We start from the raw sequence: 22,719 nt of genomic DNA, 5'->3' as shown, positions 1-22,719 counted from the left end.
ATCAGCATCTGTTCTTTAAGGAATTCTGGAAATATGGCAGTAATAGTATAGTTTCTGAATCCCCCAAACATAGTCATTAAAGCACAGAGAACAACTAGGATAGCAGAATAAAAAACACATGGATAATATCTATAACAAACTTGGTCAGAAGGCATCCACACAAATAGGTGGGGTTAAACCGTTGACAGCTACAAGACCTTTGTGCTATCAGTATCTATGTAGGAGTAAGCAAAGGGGAGCGGTGGGCCCACCAGCAGTAAACCCAAAGACCCGCTGGAAAGCTCAGCAAGCTGCTTTGAGAACAGCAGCTGGAATTGGGAAGATTTTGCATGTTCTAGTAGTGGGGATGAGCTCAAGGGATCTGTAGTATGATCTGAAGGTGCTGGAACAGTTTGTGTCTTATTAACTTTCAAAAAACCAGCCAAAGACTCTTTGTAGGAGAAAGTCCCACACTGAAGAAAAGCTGCTGGGAATAGAATTCAAATTGAACAGGACAGGGACAGCAGAGAAAGAAAGTCCAGATAACAGTCTGAGAGGGGAACAGAGCTAGGAGATCTCAACAAGTAAGGTGCCAAATAGTTGGACACTACACTACAACAGAAGAGGAGCTAGTGAACTGAGAAGCTAGAAAAACTAGCTAAATCAAGCGTCTCCTATAAGGGTTCAGGAAATTTTTTTTTAAATTACAAAAAAATTAAAATTTAGCAACAGAAAAAATATCAAGGTCAAATCTCATAGAAAGTTACTATAAAAAAGAAGAGAATAAGTAGAATAATACCCCTTCAACGTGAAAGCATAATAGAAAAACTGACAAAAATTATAACTTAGTATTCCAAAGTAAGCTAACATACAATAAGAAAATGATAAAAGACATGAAAGAACAATATAACCAAGACTAGAAAAATTCAGAAATGAGATGATAGAAGTTAGGAAAGAATTTTAAAATAATTTCAGATTTAAAGACAAACCTAGAAGGAACACAGAGTAAATAAACACAAAAGATACTCCTTTAGAAATAGAATACGAAAAAAAAGAAATAGAATATGAAAAAGGAAATTTTAAAAAATCATAAATAAATGAAGGTCATTTCCCCCTATCCTTTGTATGATAAGTACAGTTAAAAAACCTGGACATTATATATAAAACAAACATAAGAAAACTCTGAAGAAGGCAGTCTTATTAGGGACCTCAAGACCCAAAAAATGACATAATGGTAAGTTCCAAGGGTTTTCCTTTAGTGTCATATATCTCAGACTTGATGTTGGAAAAATCAGCAGTCTGGAAATGTTAATAGGTATAAGCTGAAAAAGCCCCAAGAAAACCCTGTTTTCTCTAGCCCGAGGACCAGGAAAGGGGCAGCTTAGCAAGACAGAAAACTTTTAGAAAATAACCACTCGACCTTAGACAAACAGCACAGAAAGGACTGTGGCTTCACCCCCACCCCTGCTAGCAAAGTGTTAGTATAGAGTCTAGATTTCCATTTATGCCAGGATAAAGTGAGCTGCTCCAACCACCACCCCTCATCCCACCAGAGTAGGGTTAGAGAAGGCCATATAGGGAGCTGAGATTTACTTCTCCACCAGGCATTAATGAGGCCTCCCCCACCCCTGTGACATCAGTGGAGACACTGTGGGGAGCCTGGATTTCTACCCCTGCCTGGCAGCAACAGCAGTAATGAGTAGACTTTCCCTTTCTCCACTGGGGTGGTATCAGAGGAGGCCTGCTATAACAGAAGATTTAAATAAGGTCCAGTCTCATGTCATGATACCCAAAATGTTGAGATTTCAATTGAAAATCATTTGTCATGGTAAGAGCCAGGAAAATCTCAACTTGAATGAGAAAGGCAATCAAGAGATACTGACACCAAGGTGACACATATATTAGAGTTATCTGACAAAGATTTTAAAGCAGCCATTATAAAAATGCTCCAGCAGTTCTCTCAGCAACAGAATGGAGAGGACAGAGGAGAGAATCAGTGAACTTGAAGATAGAACAATAGAAATTCCTTAATCTGAACAATGCAGAGAAAATAAAACATTTAAAAAATGAACAGAGTTTCAGAGACCTGTGGACTGTAACAAAAAATCTTAACATTTCTGTCACCAGAGGAGCCTTGGAAGAAGAGGAGGAAGAGGGTGTGTATGAAAAAGTATTTGAAGAAATAATAGTTGAAAAGTGCCCAAGTTTGGCAAAAGATATGCATGTACAGAGTCAAGAGGTTAGGTGAACTCCAACAATCCCAACTCCCACAGGAGTTTACATTTCATTAATTCTTTCTTATTCCATCTCTCATTCTCCTGCTCAGCTGTCATACTGTCTTTTCATTTTTTAGATCTCCACCACATTTTCTCCTGTTTTCCTGCTCAGCTAGTGGCCTTGTTTCCCATTTCTGTTTTGAAAGATAAAGTTTATCAAAAGAGGACTTCCACAAACTCCCACCACCACATTTAGCAGTTACCTACATATTGCTCATTTTTCTGTCTTCTGTTTCTTTACATCAGAACTGTTCAGTGGACAGTTTCTGTTTTGGTTATGATGGGAATGCTGTGTGTTTACACTGTCATGTCACTATCCACATGTGGTTATTGAGCACTTGAAATGTGGCTAGTATGACTAAGGAGTAGATTTAAAATTTTCAGTTCTTATTCCTCATCTTACTTGATCTTTCACAAACATTCGATAAAACTAGTCTCTCCCTCCTCTTTTAAACAGTTTCTTCACTTGGCTTCCAGGACTCCACACTTCCTTGACATTTTTTCTAACTGCCCATTCCTTCTCAGGCTCCTTAGCCTGATGATGTGCCCCAGGGCTCAGTCCTTGGTCCCCTTCTGTGAGAGTGTGTATTCACTCCCTTGGTGATCTCATGTAATATCTTGGCCTTTATGCTGGTGACTTCCAAATTTATGTCTGCATCCTAGACTTATCACCTGTTCCCATATCCCCACCTCTTTATTTGACATCTCAATAGGCATCTAAAACTCCATGTGTCCCAAACTGATCTTTCCTCCAAGCCTGTTCTTGCCCCAGAAGTCCCTACCTCAGTAAACAACCACTCCATTCTTCTATTTGGCTTAAGCCAAAAATTTCAGTTATTCTTGTTTTTTCACACTCCATATCAGTATATGTATTAGTTATCTCTTGCTGTGTAAATTACCACAAACTAGCAGATTAAAACAACACACATTTATTACCTCATAGTGTCTGCTGGTCAGGGTTCTAGGCATGGCTTAACTGGGTTCTCAGCAATCAAGGTGTTACCTGGCCTGTGTTCTAATTTAGAGGTTCAACTGGGCAGGAATCCATTTCCAAGCTCACCCATTTCCTGGTGGTTGTAGGACTAAGGGCCCTGGCTTCTTGCTGTCTGTCAACCGGAGGGCACTTCAACTCCTGGAGGCTGTCCAGAGTTCCTTATTGGTAGGGTTTCCCCAGTATGGCTGCTTACTTATCAGGCCACAAGGAGAGTCTCTGGCCTGAGTCTGCTAGCAGGATAGATGTCATGGAAATGACATCTCATTATTTTTGCCATATTCTGTTGGTTAGAAGCAAGTCATAGATCCTGCTCACACTCGAGGGGAGGATATTATATACATGGGTATGAATACCAGGAGGCAGGGATCATGAAGACCACCCTAGTGTCTGTCTGCCACAATATGTCAGCAGATCTTGTTAGCTCTTCCTTTAAAATCTATCCCTAGGGCTTCCCTGGTGGTGCAGTGGTTGGGAGTCCGCCTGCCAATGCAGGGGACGTGGGTTCGTGCCCCAGTCCGGGAGGATCCTGCGTGCTGTGGAGCGGCTGGGCCCGTGAGCCGTGGCTGCTGAGCCTGCGCGTCCAGAGCCTGTGCTCTGCAACGGGAGAGGCCACGGCGGTGGGAGGCCCATGTACCGCAAAAAAAAAAGAAAATATATCCCTAATCTAACCACTTCTCACTACTTCTAGTGTTGCCACCCTGAGAAGTAAAGGTAAAATTAAAGGTGTGAAGGTGATTGTCCCTTCCACTGTTATACTAGATATTATGAGTCATATATTCTACCATTTATGTGATTTTTGTACTTCTTCCTGTCATCATCCTCCCTTGAAGTAAGAAATCTGGGAGTCATTTTGATACTTCCTCTCCTTTACCTTCTCATAACATAATCTCATGTCAAGCCCATCAACTCTGTCACCAAATACATGTCATATTCATTCTTTTCTCTCTTAAGACCAGCTCGCCAATATCTCTCATCTAGGATTCAGCAATAGGTTCCTATAAAGTCTGTCTGTTTCCATTCATTCTGCTTAATCCATTTTCTAAATATCAACTGGGGTGATTTTTTAGGGTATACATTTTATCATTTACTACCTTCTTAAAACCCTTCAGTGACTTCCCATGGGACTTAATGATCCTACCTGATGTGACTGCTGCTTACCTTCCCATACTCAACTTGCTCCCCTCCTGCCCCATCAGCCCTCTTTCCTTACCTAAAACTCCTTATGCTTGCTCTTCCCTTTATCTAGACTGTTCCTGCCGTTGTACCTCAGGGCTGGTTTCTTCCTTTACGTATCCTGTCAGTTAAATGTCCCATAGTGAGATTCTCCCCGATCAGCTAGTTCAGACAGGTGCTCCCTGGTTTTTTTCATAGTTCTCATTTCCTTTAGAGCAGTGTTCATAATTTTTATTCTACTTGTGCCCATTGCTGTGCTTGCTCATTTTCTGCCTTTTCCACTATATGTTCTCCAAGGTTAGAGACCTTGTTTACTCAATTCGGCTTAGCTTATAGAATGTGCTCAAATAAGTATTTATCAAATGAATAAGAGAGTAAATGAATTATCTATTTCTTTCACAAATATTTGTTCTTAGAAATACAGATGTTACCTACTACTTTTGACGGGTGTACCTTGTAAGCCATGTTTATTTTTTTTAATTTTATTTATTTTTAAGAGGGTATTAAATAGTTTATTGATTACCCATGATAATGGGTGATAAACAAGCTTCATTCCCATCTATAACTTTATCTTGTACCATAATAATTCTATTTAGATATATTGCATAGGATGTGCCAACAATCATATTAATAACCAAAAAACTCCATGACTTTGCTTGGGTGAACCTTTTAACGGTGAACTCCAGGTCACAATACAGTAACTGTCAGTTCAACTACACCAAGTTTCTGAAGATGTTGGCTTTATTCACAAGCAGGTTGTGAATAAATTTCAAATGGAACCTGGCATCACCCTGAAGAAATTCTGACCTCACACTGTTGCAGTCGTTTACCAAAATGTCTTCAGAGTAGACTAACTTTACAGAGCACGTTTTTTAAAAAGGCGCATTAATTCAGCGTCATGATCAGATGATTATATTTAGCAATCAACAGCATGGGTGCAAAAAAAAATTACATTAAAACCCTTTGTTGGAATGCTTTACACTTTCCACAGAATAGAAACTAAAATAACCTGTTATACAGTTAGTCGCGAATACAGTCCTCGAGGGTTTTTTGCCCATACACAGGAGTATTGTCTAAAACATGTCTTCTTTGAAGCAGCTAGGCCCTGCCAGCACTGTGCTTGGCTGAGTTCACAAATCTGTTGTAACCTGTAGCTTCCCTGTCACTTATCTGGCTCTCCTCTCCTGCGAAGCTTTGTTTCCTGGCAGTAATTAAAACCTTCTGCCAGTGCCATAGCTACTGCTGCTGCTGGAACCGCCATAGCCACGTTGGTTTTGTGGTTTGGCGAAGTACTGGCCTCCACCACCATAAGGGCTAGAACTTTTGCCTCCAAAGTTTCCTCCTTTCATGGGTCCAAAATTTGAAGATTGATTGTTGTAATTGCCAAAATCACTGTAGCTTCGACCACCTCCAGAATTGCTTCCATCATTACCAAATCCATTATAGTCATCCCCACTGCCACCATAGCCACCACCACCACGGCTGCCACCAAAGCCACCTCAACCACTGAAGTTTCCTCCACGACCAAAGCTGTCATTCCCACCAAAACGCCCTCCACGACCACCACCAAAGCTTCCAGAACCACTTCGACTTCTTTGGCTGGATGAAGCGCTAGCCTTCTCTTGCTTAGATAGGACTTTCCTTACTTCACAGTTGTGGCCGTTCACTGTGTGATATTTCTGAATGACAGTCTTGTCTACGGAGTCATGGTCATCAAAGATTACGAAAGCAAAGCCTCTCTTTTTGCCACTGCCTCAGTCAGTCATGATTTCAGTCACTTCAGTTTTCCAGTACTGTTCAAAATAATCTCTTAGATAATGTTCTTCAGTGTCTTCTTTAATGCCACTAACAAAAATCTTTTTCATAGTTAAGTGGGCCCCAGGTCTTTGAGAATCTTCTCTTGAGACGGCCCTCTTTGGTTCCACAACTCTTCCATCCACCTTGTGTGGCCTTGCCTTCATGGCTGCATCCACCTCCTCCACAGTGGCATACGTGACAACCCCGAAGCCTCTGGAGCGATTGGTGTTTGGATCCCTCATCACCACACAGTCTGTGCGTGCTCCCCACTGCTCAGAATGGCTCCTCAGACTCGCATCAGTTGTTTCAAAGCTCAAACCTCCGATGAAGAGCTTCCGCAGTTGTTTGGCCTCTTTGGGAGACTCTGACTTAGACATGACGGCAGTGGAGAGGGAAGATGTCAATGATGCTTACTCGGCGGCGTCCACGTGCAGAAAGGAGTAATCTAACGAATGTATCTCCACATTTATTTTTTAGGTTTTAACATTTCTCTTCTTGTACTTGATCAAAACATGATTTTTACAGCTTTATGTATTTTGTGTAAATACTAATATAGTTTCAAATAAATTTTTACTAACTCATGAAAAGTGAATATAGTGACTCCTTTTAGAGGGAGTATTTCTGGAACTTAGATCATAAATTTTATCATTGTCTATACTCTTATATAAGCATATTGCAGGAATTGCCCTCTCTATTTTCTCCACAACCCTGTTAACCCAAAACGTTTAAGTTGCATTAAAAAGCAGTTCCCATTTTATGTCACCCAAGGGTCCTCTTGCAAAACAAATTATCTTGGTCATCTGGTTAAGATTTCCAATTGAAATGTCACTGAATTTCCTTCCCTTGAGCAAAAAAACAGGGTTTTTTTTAAGCTAAAAAAATAATAGTAAGAAATTTGAGCAACAGGTAACCACACAAGGTAAGGAGTATCACCTAATAAACTTAAAACAGACACACAGAAACAGCAGGCCCCCACAGAAACCATATGAGTGAAATTCTGAGAGTTCTCACTAATAGCCCCAAATCTAGAGAGAAGCAAACTGAGTGGGTATCATTGTTTTCTTGCCCTTTTAGAGCAAGAAATAGTTGCTAAGGAGGATCAAGTGACAAAGGGGGAAATTGATCAAGTGGCTGAGTCTGCCCAGAAGTCAGGGCTCCTATGTAATTTGGCTATCCCAAAATTTGAACCCTGGGATAGGACACTTAAACAAAATCTCAGAGGTGAATAGACTCTGGATATTTTATTCAAATAGACTGCACACCCCCACCCCCACCAGAGCCCCAGCATTTCTTCAGACTTCAGAAAAGTGGACATAACATAAAATGCCAACTCTCACACTAAAGCTAGGATGGAAAGATAAACTTGTCTTAGATACAGTGGAAAAAGAATTAAGAAATCACCCACAGTTTGCAAATGTAATGTCTGGAGAGCAGTGTCTAACCACAAGCAAGACAAAAGAAGTGACATTGTAGCAAATGCAAATATCTATGGTGAAAAGGTAAAAAGGAAAGAACACAGCCTGTAAAACTGACAACAACTGATCATAGAGGAAAAGTATTCCTTCCAACTGCTTTGTGCTATGGATCAATATAATGAGAATTTGAATTCAGAAAAACAAGCTGAAAAGCAAGAAGATAATAACAATGAGATGAAATGGGAGAGTACACATGTAAAGAAATATAAATAAGTTACACACAGCAAAAACTACAATGAAAATCGAACTGCTGCCAGCTTGGTAGACGTGATTCCAATGAATACAGATGAAAAAGTTAAATAGTTTGAAAAAGCAAAGACATGGGAGACAGAAGTTCCAATATAATACAGATAATTGCTGTCACTGAAGAAAAGAACCTAACAAATAGAAAAAGTGGATTGAAATAGTACAAGATGTTTCAGGAAAAATATTATAGTTGTTCAATGACAAAACCTGATTTGATCAAATTATTGAACTTGTAGGATAAACGGCAAATTATTGGGTGGGAAGCCTCAGGTAGTTCTTGACTCCTGCTGGCTGGGGTCAAGTTCAATTTCTGTAGAGCCTTTCCTGTGGTCTTTGGATGGCCAGACATTGTAATTGGAATACCAGGCCACTGTGAGGGGCAGAGGATGTGCCCTGTGGCATGATGGGCATTGTGTTACCAGCCATCAGGGAGGAGTTTGTGAGAGAGGTGGCTGCACCTTTATGGAAGACACCTACTTCTGAATTCCTGAGGTTTGTCTTTGCTTAACTGCACGTCCAGATCTTAGAACTAATTGTTCAATATTCCTTTATCTTGGACTCAGCTCCCAGAAGAAGGAGCGTTTATTTGGCACTTGGCATTTCTTACAGTTTATTGCATCAACATTGTTCTTGTCTTGTGTTTGCTTCTCTGTATTGTGAAAAGAGTGACAACCTGTTATGTAAGTGTCTTTTGGCAGTTCATCTTAACCAGATTTGAGCACCTGCCGGCACCTTAGTGTCTCTGACCAGCTCTTGGGCTGACACGTTATTGATTGAGGAAGAGTAAAATGCATTAAGATACAGATTGAGCACCTTCCATGTTACTTGAAAGCGATATGGATTGGGTCACGTGGAGACTTGTTTCTGTGCTCCCGCTGTTTCTTTCCTTTCTTTCAAGATTAAAGAAACAGGCCTTTGGCTTGAACATATGGTATATATGTGTTTTTCAGAAGCCATGCTAGTTCTTCTTAGGAAACACTTTCCAGAATGCCATAAAAGTTGCAGTAGTATGCAGTCCATTTTGTTAAAACATTTACCTGGATGGATTTAAGTTATTTCCACCATAAGTAAAGTACAATATTGTGTCTTTAAAAAACAGTGAGAGAAATACATATATATTTATATATAATACATATATATATTTATGTATATTTATTTATTTAGAGAGAGGGAGGGAAGAAAGGAGGGGGAGAGAGAATGAGAATGATTGAGACTTCTGACTTCCAAGCAGAAAAGCAAACCACACAAAAGTGGAAAAAAATCAGATTGGCCTCAGACCTCCACTGGCAGCATTCAATACCAGCAACATTCAAGGGAGCAGCGTCAGCAAAGTTGTACGGGAAGGAAAGGATGGCCCATGAGTATTACATGCAGCCAAGATGTCATTCACCTCTAAAGCTAGCAAGCAGATATTCTTCAACATGAAAGAATTTACGAGGAGGAGCATGTATAATCTCCACTAGGAATAACCACTTGACAGTGCAGTCTAGCCAATTAAGAATTAAAGACTCAAGAAGGAGAAGTTGTGGTAAGAGGACTGTGAGGAGACTGATTCAACTAACATACAGATCCAGTACTAAATAACTATGAAATTATAGAATGGAATGTGCATGTTTTGAACCTGGACAATGTAAAAATTATATAACAAAAATTGGGAGAAGAAATGGGAGGAAATGTGGGTGCTAATGTTTTCAACTTTCAAAGTAGGAAGTTAGTGGAGTCTGTCCAAAATTAAATTACATGTAATTTTAAAACTAAAGGGAGTTTACTCTCTAAATAACTTTTCATGTATTTAAAAAATGTAGCATATTCAAAAAAAATACATAAAATAATAGCTGGTATTGATTTAAGTGTTATTCATATTTAATGAAGTCACTATTTTATGTTTTCTTCAGATCATGTATAAAATATTTAAAACAAAGGAAAAGGTTTAGAGAAAAATAACGAATGCTAATACATTCATCATCCAGGTTAGGAAATAAAACATTGCTAATATAGTTAAGATCCCACATGCCCCTCTGAAATCCCAGAGATAATCAATATCCTGATATTGTGATGTCATTTGTTCACATACTTATCTTTAGACTTCTAATATATATGAACATTTTTAGAGTTAATAAATTTTCTTGTTTTAGTCTTTACAGGAACAATATTCTGCAGTTTGCGTTTTTAGCTTAACATTGTTTCAAGATTTGTGTTAATAATACGTTGCTTGAGTATATTCATTCTATAAATGTTATATAGATATCTATAATTTATTAATCCATTTTCTACTGATGGATATTTATTTCTCTTTTTTGCTATTACGTTGTGATAAAACTTTCTTACATGTTCTTGTTTACATAATGTTTTTCATAATTTAAAAATCTTGTATTCAGGGAAACTTATAGAAAAACATTTAAAATATAACAGTATTATTGGTTTTCCTTTGGTTTCTTTTTTCTATTAAATTATATAAAATTAAAATTAACACTGTTTATTAAAATTCACCTATATTAGGATCCCCTTTGTATAAATGTATATTATCAGTTTATTCTTCTATCTGTATGTATGCATAGAAAATGTCTGGAATGATGTTTACTTAATGATATTCATTTCTAGATGACAGAATGTGGGGTCATTTTTATTTTTTATTTATTTATTTTTTTGCGGTACGCGGGCCTCTCACTGCTGTGGCCTCCCCCGTTGCGGAGCACAGGCTCCGGACGCGCAGGCTCAGCGGCCATGGCTCACGGGCCCAGCCGCTCCATGGCACGTGGGATTTTCCCGGACCAGGGCATGAACCCGTGTCCCCTGCATCGGCAGGCGGACTCTCAACCACTGTGCCACCAGGGAAGCCCTGGGGTCATTTTTAAGTTTTTGGCTCTTTGTTTTTTTTGCATTGATTACCCTTTTTATAGTGAGTATATATAATTTTAATAAAAACAATAGAATGATGTTTTCCTCAGAAACAAAACTAATATTCTAAGATATTGAATGTGATTAATGCTGCAATGTAAGAGTATAAATGATTTTCTTTGGGGCATTTTTATATTTTAAAGGTCTTTAAGTGTATTCATAGTATAATTGAAATGCTATAATGATATTCTAGTTTTTTTGAAAATATTACTTTTTAAAATAAATTAGATAAAGAAAAGGAAAGGCTAAGAATTTTTTTTAACTTAGTTATCATCCCTTTTTCAGTATTTGTCTTTACTTTTGCATGATTAAATGAAAGAAAAGTTATAGTAATAAAAGTTCCTTGAGTATAATGCAAACCTGCAAGTGATTTAGTGTGTAGAAGAGGTTTTCAGGAAGCATTAGAAAATTCCAGTAGATTTTCTTTCTCGTCCCAGAGCTGTGGAACCCAGCTCCCCCTTCCTGAGTTCTTATGTGCCCCATAGGCCCAGATGTTAGGTTTGTTTGCCCAGGTACCTCACCATATCCATTGCAGATTTAACGAGCATCTCCAAAGTGGATTAGATCACAAATAAAGACTTAAAGATGTTCTGTTTTGTCATTTGGGTGAAAATATGATCTGTTTGTTTTGTAGGTATGACCTTGCTTCTAGGGAGTGGCTTGCACTGAACCGTTCTGTGAACAATGTGGTTGTTAGATATGGTCATTCTTTAGCATTATACAAGGTAAAATGTCTCCACTCTGTACTAAGCTAGAAACTCAACTCTTCCACTGTTACTTTCTCATATTATGTGATTGAAATAGCTATTTAGTGTTGGATTTTTTTTCTAATCTTTTTTATTGTGGTAAAGTATGTATAACATACTTAGCCATTTTTAAGTGTACAATTCAGTGATAGTAATTTCATTCATAATGTTGTGCAGCCATCATCACCATCCATCTTGGTAATTCTTTTTTTTTTGCTTTGTTTTTCATCTTTGTAATTCTTTTGATCTTGTAAAACTGCAACTCTATGCCCATTCAGCAATAATTCCCCATTCCCTCCTCCTGCCTGCCCCTGGCACCCACCATTCTACTTTCTGTCTCTGATTTTGACTTCAGTGTTGGTTTTTAATTGGGGGAAAACTTTCTAATGTGGGGGGTATATAATTAGCTAAGTTATAAGTGGAAATTAAAGTTGAAACTACTTTAACCCGAGAGATTTAAATGGATTCATATTCAAACTGGGATATTATGATTGTGATACTAAATGGTTAAAAATTAATCTAGTGTAGGTTAGCTTTTACATTCATTAGCAGGTTTAGCCAAGGATAGCGACTTTACAATGTAACTGAGTAATCGTTTTCATTTCCCTGTTTTTTAATTTATTTCAACTTTATTTTTCCAAGCCATTTTATATTGTAAAAGATCTTGTGTGAGGAAGTCCAAGAAAAGTGGCAAAGTATTAGGGATATAGGTTAGATTTATTTTATTTTGTTCTTTCTACATCCTTTACCTAATAATTCACTGAAAGGTACTTTTCACTAGCACTTTTTAAGCTAAGAATAATATTGAGGTTTTTGAACTGTTCCTTTTTCTGTGTTTAGATTTGATCCTTTTGATGTTTTTTAGAATTTTGTTTACATTTTTTCCATAGGATAAAATTTACATGTATGGAGGAAAAATTGATTCAACAGGGAATGTGACCAATGAGTTGAGAGTGTTTCATATTCATAATGAATCATGGGTATTGTTGTCCCCTAAAGCAAAGGAGCAGTATGCAGTGGTTGGGCACTCAGCACACATTGTCACATTGAAAACTGGCCGAGTGGTCATGCTGATTATCTTTGGTCACTGCCCTCTCTATGGATATATTAGCAATGTGCAGGAGTATGACTTGGGTACGTATATTTTTTTCAGTGAATCGTTTTTGAATGTCAGATTTAAAATTTTACTCTTATTATTATGACTGTTTAACAAAATTCAACCTAACATTGACCCAGTACTTGATCTTGAGATACAGTTAGCATTGATGAATTGCCAGTGACGTTTAGATTATTGATGGTGCTATGTGGTATATATTTGTTACTGTCAATTTGGCAAGGAGCCAAAAATAGCACTAAATGCTTTGAGTGTTGAAAATAAAATAAATAAAAAGGGTTTGAAATAACAAATACTCTGAAGAAAAAAAAAAAAATTTGAAAAGCCCTTTAGAGATTGGTTTAATGGAGCGTGATTTCCCCTTAGTATATAATCTTTCCTTTGGTTAAATTTTATTATATTTGTTTTTGTGGATGTGGATGATATTTTAAGAAAGTAGGCCTGTAAAGTACATCTGCAAATTGGTCCGTAAAGGTCATGGGGAATTAAGTGTTCAATTGAGGGGGATCTGAGTCTTTTAAATTTAATGTAATTCTTTTCCTACATATTAGAACATCAGAACATTTAACAGGTTGAAATTTGGCCACCTGGATTTGTTACAAGTTTTAGATGGCCTTCCTTTAAAAATAAAATGGTTAAAGAAAGTTACATGTATCAAGTCTCCTGAAATCTCTTCTCTTGTCTTAAGCTAATTGGTAATTTTAAGTATTAGGAGGAGCCTGCAACATTTGCCTTTAACTGTTTGCCCTTTCCAGGTAAGAACACATGGAGTATATTACATACTCAGGGTGCCCTTGTCCAAGGGGGCTATGGCCATAGCAGTGTCTATGACCACAGGACCAGGTCCCTGTATATTCATGGAGGCTACAAGGCTTTCAGTGCCAATAAATACCGTCTTGCAGATGATCTCTACAGATACAATGTGGACACCCAGATGTGGTGGGTGCTTTTTCTTGAGCTTTCACTTTAAGGTGGGAATTCTGGCAGTTGCTGGGAAAATTTTGCTACATTTTTGTTTTCAGGCCTTGCAGATAATTCTCTTCATCGTTGTAAACAGAAATTGTGAAATAAGCAGAAGGTAATAAAGTAGTAGTATCTATAATTTTGTAGTAGGTTGATTAGAATCTTGGGTTTTTTTGTTGGCTTTTTTTTTTTGACTGTTTTTCAATTTTCATACACTCAGTACCACTGTAAAATTTTAGCTCTTCAGAATCCTAAGGAATAAATTGTTCTGCCTAGCTGAGTTTATGCACACTGTTGTAATTAAGTAGAATATATCCACTTTTTAACCTTTTCTTGTTGACCAAGGTGTTATCATTAGGGTCAGTTACTGGCATCATTCCATGAAATCATCAAACAGAGGTGGTCTCAGTACCTAAAAGATTAGAGCTGTCCTCACTCTACTATATATTGATCTATATAAAGTATGCTAATCTTAAAAAATGTAAAGCAAATTTGAGTTACGAAATAATATAATTATAAAGCAATGGTTTCTTTTCATATTTCCTTACATATTTGAGACCATGCTGTGGACACCATTTTACATTGTCTGTCATTAAAATTGTCGTTTTTAGTGACTGTGTAATACTCCATCATGTGGGTATCCTGAGCCCATACAGTTGGAAGTTTTGGTTTCTAGCTCTTGTCTTATTAATAAAACATATGTAAGCTTCCACCCATATTTCACATAATATCTACTCAGAAACTGGAATTATAGAGTATGAACATAGAGTATGAACATTTTTAAGGCTCTTAACATATCAAAATTCTCATATGTCTTTCAATTTTACATGTTTATTGTTGAGAAAGTTACTTATATACAGAGAAAAATCTAGAATTATTTGCACACTTGGATCTGAAGTTAAGAAAATGGTTATGTTTGTATTAGCAAATAGATGATAAATATTCTAAAGAACTAACCTTGTATTTATTATTTTTAAATAAACTTAAAAGGACTATTCTTAAGGACAGCCGATTTTTCCGTTACTTGCACACAGCTGTGATAGTGAGTGGAGCCATGCTGGTGTTTGGAGGAAACACACACAATGACACATCCATGAGCCATGGAGCCAAATGCTTCTCTTCAGATTTCATGGCTTACGACATTGGTATGTTTCCCAAAGCCATTTTAGCATTAAGAATCTTTTTTGTCTGTAAGCAACATTTTAAAAGAAACAAAATATTTCTAGTTAAAAATGGTCAAGCTATTTGAAAGAGGTCCAAATGGAATTTTTTATGTTAATTTGACTGATATTGTAATCTGTTAAAAAGCATTACTTCTATATTAAATTCTTTTTGAAGTCCCTCCTTTGATGAGTTGCGGTGATTGGGCTCTCCTGTGTCACAGATAAAAGCCTTACATAGTAATATGTGTTACGCAGTTGTGACCACCAGCATTGTGTTAAGTTGGTTTAAGTTTAACTTTATCTTATTCCCTTGAAACTGGTTTCACACATTCTTGATGTAATACTTGGACAGCGATTTTTCAAGAATTTGGTGTGGTAATGTACTGACCAGAAGAGGGCAATATTGGTTCATGCAAAACAGATATGAGAAATTCTTTAATATTTATCATATATCATATGATATAAATATGAATATCATCAGATGTTCTTTTTTAACAGACATTTATGTGCCAGCCACTGAACTTATACATTGGGGATCATAAGAGGAATAAGTTACAGTCCTTGGCCTCGTGGTGGGGGAGGCAGAGAACTGAGCAGACAATATAATTGCATTCAGGGTGTTACTTGCTCTGAGAAGAACATATGAGAGCATCTGTGAGCATCCCTTAGTTCATGAGGGGTAAGGGGTACAGTCAGGGAAAGTCTTCTTGAGGAGGCCATCCAGGCTGGGTCCTAGCACTGGGAAGTTGGCTGGGCCAAGTTAGGCAGGACTTATCAGGCAAAGGAAGCCCATGTTTAGAGACACAGAGGTGGAAAGAGACCATGCCACATACTTTGGGCCTATGAGTATTTAGTTTTGGCTGTGTTCTAGTAGCACATCAGGGAAGAGTGGCTCTAAGTGGAACTAGAAGCAAGCAGTTGTCTGGTCAGATCTTGAGGGACCTGTTATGTCATGCTGAGGGGTTTGGGCTTTTTGAAGAATCTTACAGAAGAGGTGATAGAATTGTATTTGTGTCTTAGGAAGATCTTTTTGTGGCATTGTGATGAGTAGTTGGGAAGGGGCAAGATGGGAGTTAGGAGGCTGTTAATGAAGTCCTGAGGAGGGTTTGAGCCAAGACTGTGGAAGTGGCAATGAGGATAAAGAGACATATGTGTTTGAGAATTACTGGGAACCCGAGGATTGTCCAGAGTGTGTTTTGAGAGCTGTGACAGCATCCTTATCTGGTATCTGGTGTGGGCCACAGTAGATGGTGTTTTTTACCAAGGCTGGAAATAGAAGTAGAGGGACAGGGTCTGGGAGGAAGTGAGTACATTGAATTTGGGGGCATGTTCAGCTGGAGATGACTGTGGGACAGAGCAGTACAGAGATCAGTGGGGAGCTGTAGGAGGGGGTGAACTTCTGTAGGGAGCCTGTGTCATCAGGGACAAGCAAAGAGCCAGGGAATAGATACATAAAGAAGTCTTAAAGAGAATGGAGATTGCAGAAGCATGTCAGAGAATAGGAGGAAAGTGAGGCAAAACTGGGGACCTGAGAGGTAGCAGTTAACAGTGGCTACAGAGGGATTAAGTAAAATAAGGACTGGAGAGTCTTTCACATTTAGCAACAAAGAGATCAGTTATTACCCTCTGGACATGGAGGAATGATCCAGATTACAGGAGGCTGAGAAGTAATATATGGTGAGATGTACACAGTGAATGTTGACCATTTTAATTAAAAAAAAAACCACCCTTGTCTGTGAAGGGAAGAAAAGGGGTAAGTTGAGTGCCTCCTTGGGCATATTTAAATACTGTGGTAAAAGTCAGGTGGGATAAGAGGAAGGGCTCCTGCCACACTGGTTTTAGGGAAGGAAGCAAGGTGGGTAGTCAGGAAGCTGTGGGAGTTGATGGCCTCTGTTCTGCATGTGAGGAAGACCACAGAGTTTAGGCTGGGTAGGAGAAGAAAGTGAAAGCTTTTGTTGTGAGGGTTAAATAAATGTCCAGATTGAGTGGAAGAACCTTTGTTTAGTGAGTGTGAAAGTCTGTGTGTCTGGGAACAGAAGACAGTGAGTCAGAGGTTGGTATGGTTCAGCAGCACCTGTTGGTATTGAGGTCCAGAAGAGAAGTTGCTAGCATGAATCAGAACAAAGGAAAATTAGTAGATCTAGGGGGTCTAGGAAAGGACCTTTTAAAAATTAGATAAAGTTTGATTTTTTTTTTTTTTTTTTAGTTTTAATTTTCCACCTGTACATTTCTGTTTTAGTTACTGAGTTTGGGCAAAGCAATATAGAGTGAAAAATAATTATGGAATTCACATGTTTTACTTATGTAAGCTTTGAAAAATGTAAAATTTGCTTAAGTTAAAAAACATTCTAGGGCTTCCTTGGTGGCGCAGTGGTTGAGAGTCCGCCTGCCGATGCAGGGGATGCGGGTTCGTGCCCCAGTCCAGGAAGATCCCACATGCCACGGAGTGGCTGGGCCCGTGAGACATGGCTGTTGAGCCTGCGCGTCCAGAGCCTGTGCTCCGCAGCGGGAGAGGCCGCAGCGGTGAGAGGCCCACGTATGGCAAAAAAAAAAAAAAAAAATTCTAGTGGGTAATATTGATAGGCAACAGAGTGAGTGACGTGAATGTGCATTCACCAGTTAGAATTGCTATAGAGTCCTACCGTTCTTCCTTGCCCTTCTGTTCTGTTGCTGCTGCATTTTACTTCAGAAATAATGGTGTGACTAAGAAAAACTGAGAGATATATTTGTGTTTATTACAGTCTTCTTTCCCAAAGAAAATGCCAGTCCCTATTGATTATGAATGACAGTCCCTTCTGAAATGTGTTTTTCTTGCTCCTAGCTTGTGACCGATGGTCAGTGCTTCCCAGACCTGATCTCCACCATGATGTCAACAGATTTGGACATTCAGCAGTCTTATACAACAGGTAATTGAAGAAGAAGTGCTTGCTCCTTTTCTCTTGTGTTTAAAATGAAAATGAAGTAAAATATGAAGTGATATTGGACTTACATATTATTCATAGGATTACCTTATCCCATTGTTTTTTCACAGAATTATGTTAGGTATGAATTTCCTGATCTATATTTAAAATATTTGATGTGGATTTGAATTACTTCTAATGCCATGTTTGTTGATGTAGTTTTGTTAGCATGCCGGAGTAAGCTATGTTTGGTGTTGTCTGAGTGCATGGGACAACAAAAGTTGTATGCAGTTACTGTCTTAGGCCCTCTGCTATTTGCTATTGTTTGTGGTGCTTTTGTCTGAGTGGTGAAGAAAGATTTGAAAAAAAGGAGAGAGGGCACTTTAGATAAGGGATAAGATATGGGAACAGAGGTGGGGAGATTCTGATGCTTCATATAGGTCAAGTCTGTGGTGCTTCATATATATCAAGTCTTTGGATAATCTGAGGTCTGCACTGCATTTCATTGCATCATTCAGAAGTGCCTGGCCCAAACTAATAGAGCTCTTCACAAATCTGCCCCTGGAGAAGCATCTTTCATATAAGGGAGCTCCAGAGTGGCCATGTGACCTGTACCTTATAGTGTGCTTTACTGATTTTTTCATTTGTTAAAATAGTCTAATCATGTTGTTAATTTTTTTTCATTTTGTTTCTTCTCTGATTACTGTTTACTTCACCTTTTAAAATTCTAGGCCTTATCAATCCTGAAACTATTTAAATGCCATAATGCCGATGGATATTATGTTAGGTTTCCCTTCATTTTCAAAATTTCTGTTGTGATAATGAAAGTTAGATGAGGTAATTCACCTTGGATTAAGAAAGATAAGAAAGCAACCTATCGTGGAGATTGAATTGACAGAATTCAAACACTTAGATACTGGAAAAAGGGACATCTTTCACAAAGTAAACAGCTGAAATTTAGCAATAAATATGGTTTTACTGTGGGAATATTTGATAGGTATAGATTAAAATGGAAGAATTTTTTTTTTTTTTTTTTTTTTTGCGGTACGCGGGCCTCTCACTGTTGTGGCCTCTCCCATTGCGGAGCACGGGCTCCGGACGCGCAGGCTCAGCGGCCATGGCTCATGGGCCCAGCCGCTCCGCGGCATGTGGGATCCTCCCAGACCAGGGCACGAACCCGTGTCCCCTGCATCAGCAGGCGGACTCTCAACCACTGCGCCACCAGGGAAGCCCCAAAATGGAAGAATTTTTGACTACTAATTTGAAGTGTTATCTTTTTTAAAAATATTTATTTATTTATTTATTTGCCTGCGTTGGTTCTTAGTTGTGGCATGTGGGATCTTCGTTGCAGTGTGCGGGATCTTTTTGTTGTTGTGGCACGTGGGCTCTCTAGTTGCGGCTCACGTGCTCAGTAGTTGCAGCACGTGGGCTTAGTTGCCCCATGGCATGTGGGATATTAGTTCCCAGACCAGGGATCGAACCCGTGTCCCCTGCATTGGAAGATGTATTCTTAACCACTGGACCACCAGAGAAATCCCTGAAGTTTTATCTTAAATTATAACTTGATATTTCCTCAGTAAGGAAAACGCTTAAAGTTTTCTAGTAAGTGCCTCTTGATGTTCTTCATCTGAAAAACAGTGGGTCCATTTTGTCATCATCTTGCCTGTGAGTGCCTGGCCTCAGCTGTGTTCATCTTTATATTCATGGTGTTCTCCTAGCATAAGATTTGGCACATAATAGGCATTTGCTAAATGGCAGCTGTTAGTACCATAATGATAATTAGCAAATAAATGGATTTTCTATCAAAACATTTCGGAGGTTTTATATAAACTCAGAGAAGTTGACAGTTTACCGTAAGATGTAATTTAACCATGAATCAAAATTGGGGATGGCTTGCCTGCGTTATAATAATGTGCTTTTTGTATAATTCCAGTGGAGTATTTGAGCCTATATGTGAGTATCTGTATGAATGGGCCAGGGTTGGAGGGGGGCAGGGCATGACAAGGGAGGTCATGTAGTAAAAAACCATGGTTAGTTTGATTTTTTTTTCAATTTTTTAAAATTGAAGTATAGTTGATTTACAGTGTTGTGTTCATTTCTGCTGTAATGGTTAGTTTAATTTTGTGAAGTAACTTACCTGAAGAGAAACTTTGATTCACCTGATTTCCACATTTTGAATGATGGTTCCCTTAATCGAGCATCTGCATTGGGCCAGCTGTGCTTCACTTAGTCGTTGTCCTTGTGGTTTTTGAGGGAGGCAGAAAGAAGAGTGGGCTGTGAGGCATTGAGACTGCTGCAGATGCAGCTGTTCTTTTCAGTTCCCTGCTCCAAGCCTCTTTGAAGGACTTTGCCTACCCTCACATAACCGATGTGACCAGATGAATTCAGAATTGGTAAGAACACCAGCTGTACTGAGAGGCCGATGGAGCTTATTTGGTTTAAGCAATAAATTGACTAGCTGAAACCAGACTATATAATGTGATACTAAGTAAACCAATATGAAGTTAAAAATTAAACCTGATGTTCATTTTTGGTTACTGAAACATGTCAGTTTTCAGATATAGTAAAAATGCAACCACAGAATCTTCATGCTTTAGTTATCCTCTGTCGATTGAGGAAAATTGAGGCACAGTGAGAGTGAATTATTTGATACCTCATTGTGGGTTAGTACTAAACTTCTTGGTGGATTATAGGATCTCAGAGTTGAAAGAAATCCTTGAAATCATCTGTTCCACTAATTAAAATGTGACTTGTACTGTGTACTAAATTTTCATATGCACTTTTATCTCTTTCTTATTGGTCTGTGTTTCATTACACAGGTTTGATTAGAGACCCTTTATCTATACTTCTTAAATTGTACATACTTATTTTTAATATTTAAAAACATGTAGATGTAGGATTATGTGTATAATTTTAAAATATGCTAGCTTGCCCTGTCACTAAAATATTTTGAAGAATCCTGGTTAAAAGTCACTCACTTATCATGAGAACTTTTTAATATAGTAGCTGTAAAGAGGAGGTAGATTATTGGAACTATTCGGGGTAGTCACAGGCCATTGTGAAAGGTTGGAATTTGGGAGGTAAAGGTATAAGAATGTTTTTTGAGGTCTTGAAAAATAACTTTTTTACAGGACTTTTGATATGTGAGATTCGTTTAAAGTTTATAAGAAGTATATCATGCATTTGTTTATGTAAGTTTCCAGTGAACTCTTTCTCTCTCTTTTTTTTCTTTTAGCACCATGTATGTATTTGGTGGTTTCAATAGTCTCCTCCTCAGTGACATCCTGGTATTTACTTCAGAACAGTGTGAAGCACACCAGAGTGAAGCTGCTTGTCTAGCAGCAGGACCTGGCATCCGGTGTGTGTGGGACACAGGGTCATCTCAGTGTGTCTCCTGGGAGTTGGCGACTGAAGCACAAGAAGAAAAGTTAAAATCAGAGTGTTTTTCTAAAGGAAGTATGTTTTTATCTCTTCTTAAAATTTAATTACTTTGAGATTTCATTTTATCTGAATTGTGAAGTCACTTATCCAATGTGTGCTTTTTTTTTTTTTTTTTTTTTTTTTTGCGGTACGCGGGCCTCTCACTGCTGTGGCTTCTCCCGTTGCGGAGCACAGGCTCCGGACGCGCAGCCCCAGCAGCCATGGCTCACAGGCCCAGCCACTCCACAGCATGTGGGATCTTCCCGGACCGGGGCATGAACCCGTATCCCCTGCATCGGCAGGCAGACTCTTAACCACTGCGCCACCAGGGAAAGCCATCCAATGTGTACTTTTAATGTTCATTTTATTATCCAAAATTATTCAGTAATAACTTGGGCAAATGCTTTATGGGTGTTTGAAAATTGGATTGTAAACATCTTTATAATGGATAGGAACGTGCCACGTATGCTGTTTGCTAATGATGAAGGCAAAACCTTTTAGCATTGCATAGACTTTGTATACCAACTCCAGAACCTAGTTTCAGCTGTTTTGAGGCACTGCAATCCGGTAGGACTTTTTATATCTGCGCTGTCCCAATATGTTAGCTACTAGCCATATGTGGCTATCAAACACTTGGAATGAGACTGGTGTGACTGAAGAACTGAATTTTAAAATTTTAATTAATTTAAATTAAAAACTGCATGTGGGGACTTCCCCAGCGGTCCCGTGGTTAAGACTGTATGCTTCCACTGCAGGGGGCACGGGTTCCACCCCGGTTGGGGAACTAAGATCCCACATGTCACGCAGCATGGCCAAAAAATAAATAAATAAAAACTACCTGTGGTTAGTGGCTACCATATTGGATTATGCAGTTCTAACATTAAGGATAAGATTAAGAGGGCCAATCCAGAAAAGCTGTGTTGGAGTAGATTGTTCTAGTGGATAGAGGTATTATTCTTTTCTAGCTTCTCTAGTTGGGCACAGCAGTGATAGCAAGGCAGACAGTTGCTGAGGATGAACAGTGATCCCTCCTTCTAGAACCACCCCTTATATTGTCCAAGCTTTCTTCATCTTACCTACTCAGCTCCTTTTACCCTTTTGCTCTGACATAATAGCACAGTGCAATACAATGAAGTCATATGTGAGAAAGTCCTTTAAAAGTAAGAAAAATGTCTCTGAAAAATATTGTTTCACTTCAATTAATTTAAACTATGTTGACTGAATTTCTTAACTATTAGGGTTGGTGTAGCAGTTACCCTGAGAGTTATGATGGATAGAGGCAGCTTTCACTCTCCTGGAATGCTCCAAATTAAGCTGAGCATAAATCCTCAGTAAGAACACCCAGGCAGCTTTACAGGTTCATTGGTGGGCTGGTGAGTGCTAGAGAACTAACATGACCAGAACTTGGTAGGGTTAGTCACTGTCTCCTAAAAGGGATACAATCAGTGAAATAGTTATTTTTTAACCATATTTAAAAAGTTCAAATTAAATGTGCAAGTTTATAGGAAGTAATATTTAATTACCTTAGGTGGTTCATTATGCACCCATTTGCTATGAACTCATCTCAGATGTCAC

General features: G+C 38.5%; 1 protein-coding gene and 1 pseudogene across 1 annotated transcript in view; one reads left to right on the top strand and one right to left on the bottom strand.

The window, feature by feature from the left end:
* The window catches only part of ATRN (attractin), a 172,477-nt gene that overhangs the window by 62,732 nt on the left and 87,026 nt on the right, over window positions 1-22,719 (top strand). The window contains exons 7-12 of the mRNA XM_065892394.1: window positions 11,473-11,563; window positions 12,475-12,718; window positions 13,454-13,637; window positions 14,652-14,806; window positions 17,646-17,730; window positions 20,960-21,180. Of these exons, the coding sequence (XP_065748466.1) occupies window positions 11,473-11,563; window positions 12,475-12,718; window positions 13,454-13,637; window positions 14,652-14,806; window positions 17,646-17,730; window positions 20,960-21,180 (980 nt within the window). The remainder of the gene's footprint in view (window positions 1-11,472; window positions 11,564-12,474; window positions 12,719-13,453; window positions 13,638-14,651; window positions 14,807-17,645; window positions 17,731-20,959; window positions 21,181-22,719) is intronic.
* LOC136134716 (heterogeneous nuclear ribonucleoprotein A1-like) lies at window positions 5,634-6,596 on the bottom strand (annotated as a pseudogene).

Source organism: Phocoena phocoena, chromosome 15 (genome assembly GCF_963924675.1).
Source record: "Phocoena phocoena chromosome 15, mPhoPho1.1, whole genome shotgun sequence".
Lineage (NCBI taxonomy): Eukaryota > Metazoa > Chordata > Mammalia > Artiodactyla > Phocoenidae > Phocoena > Phocoena phocoena.
This window is presented reverse-complemented; position numbering and strand designations above follow the sequence as displayed.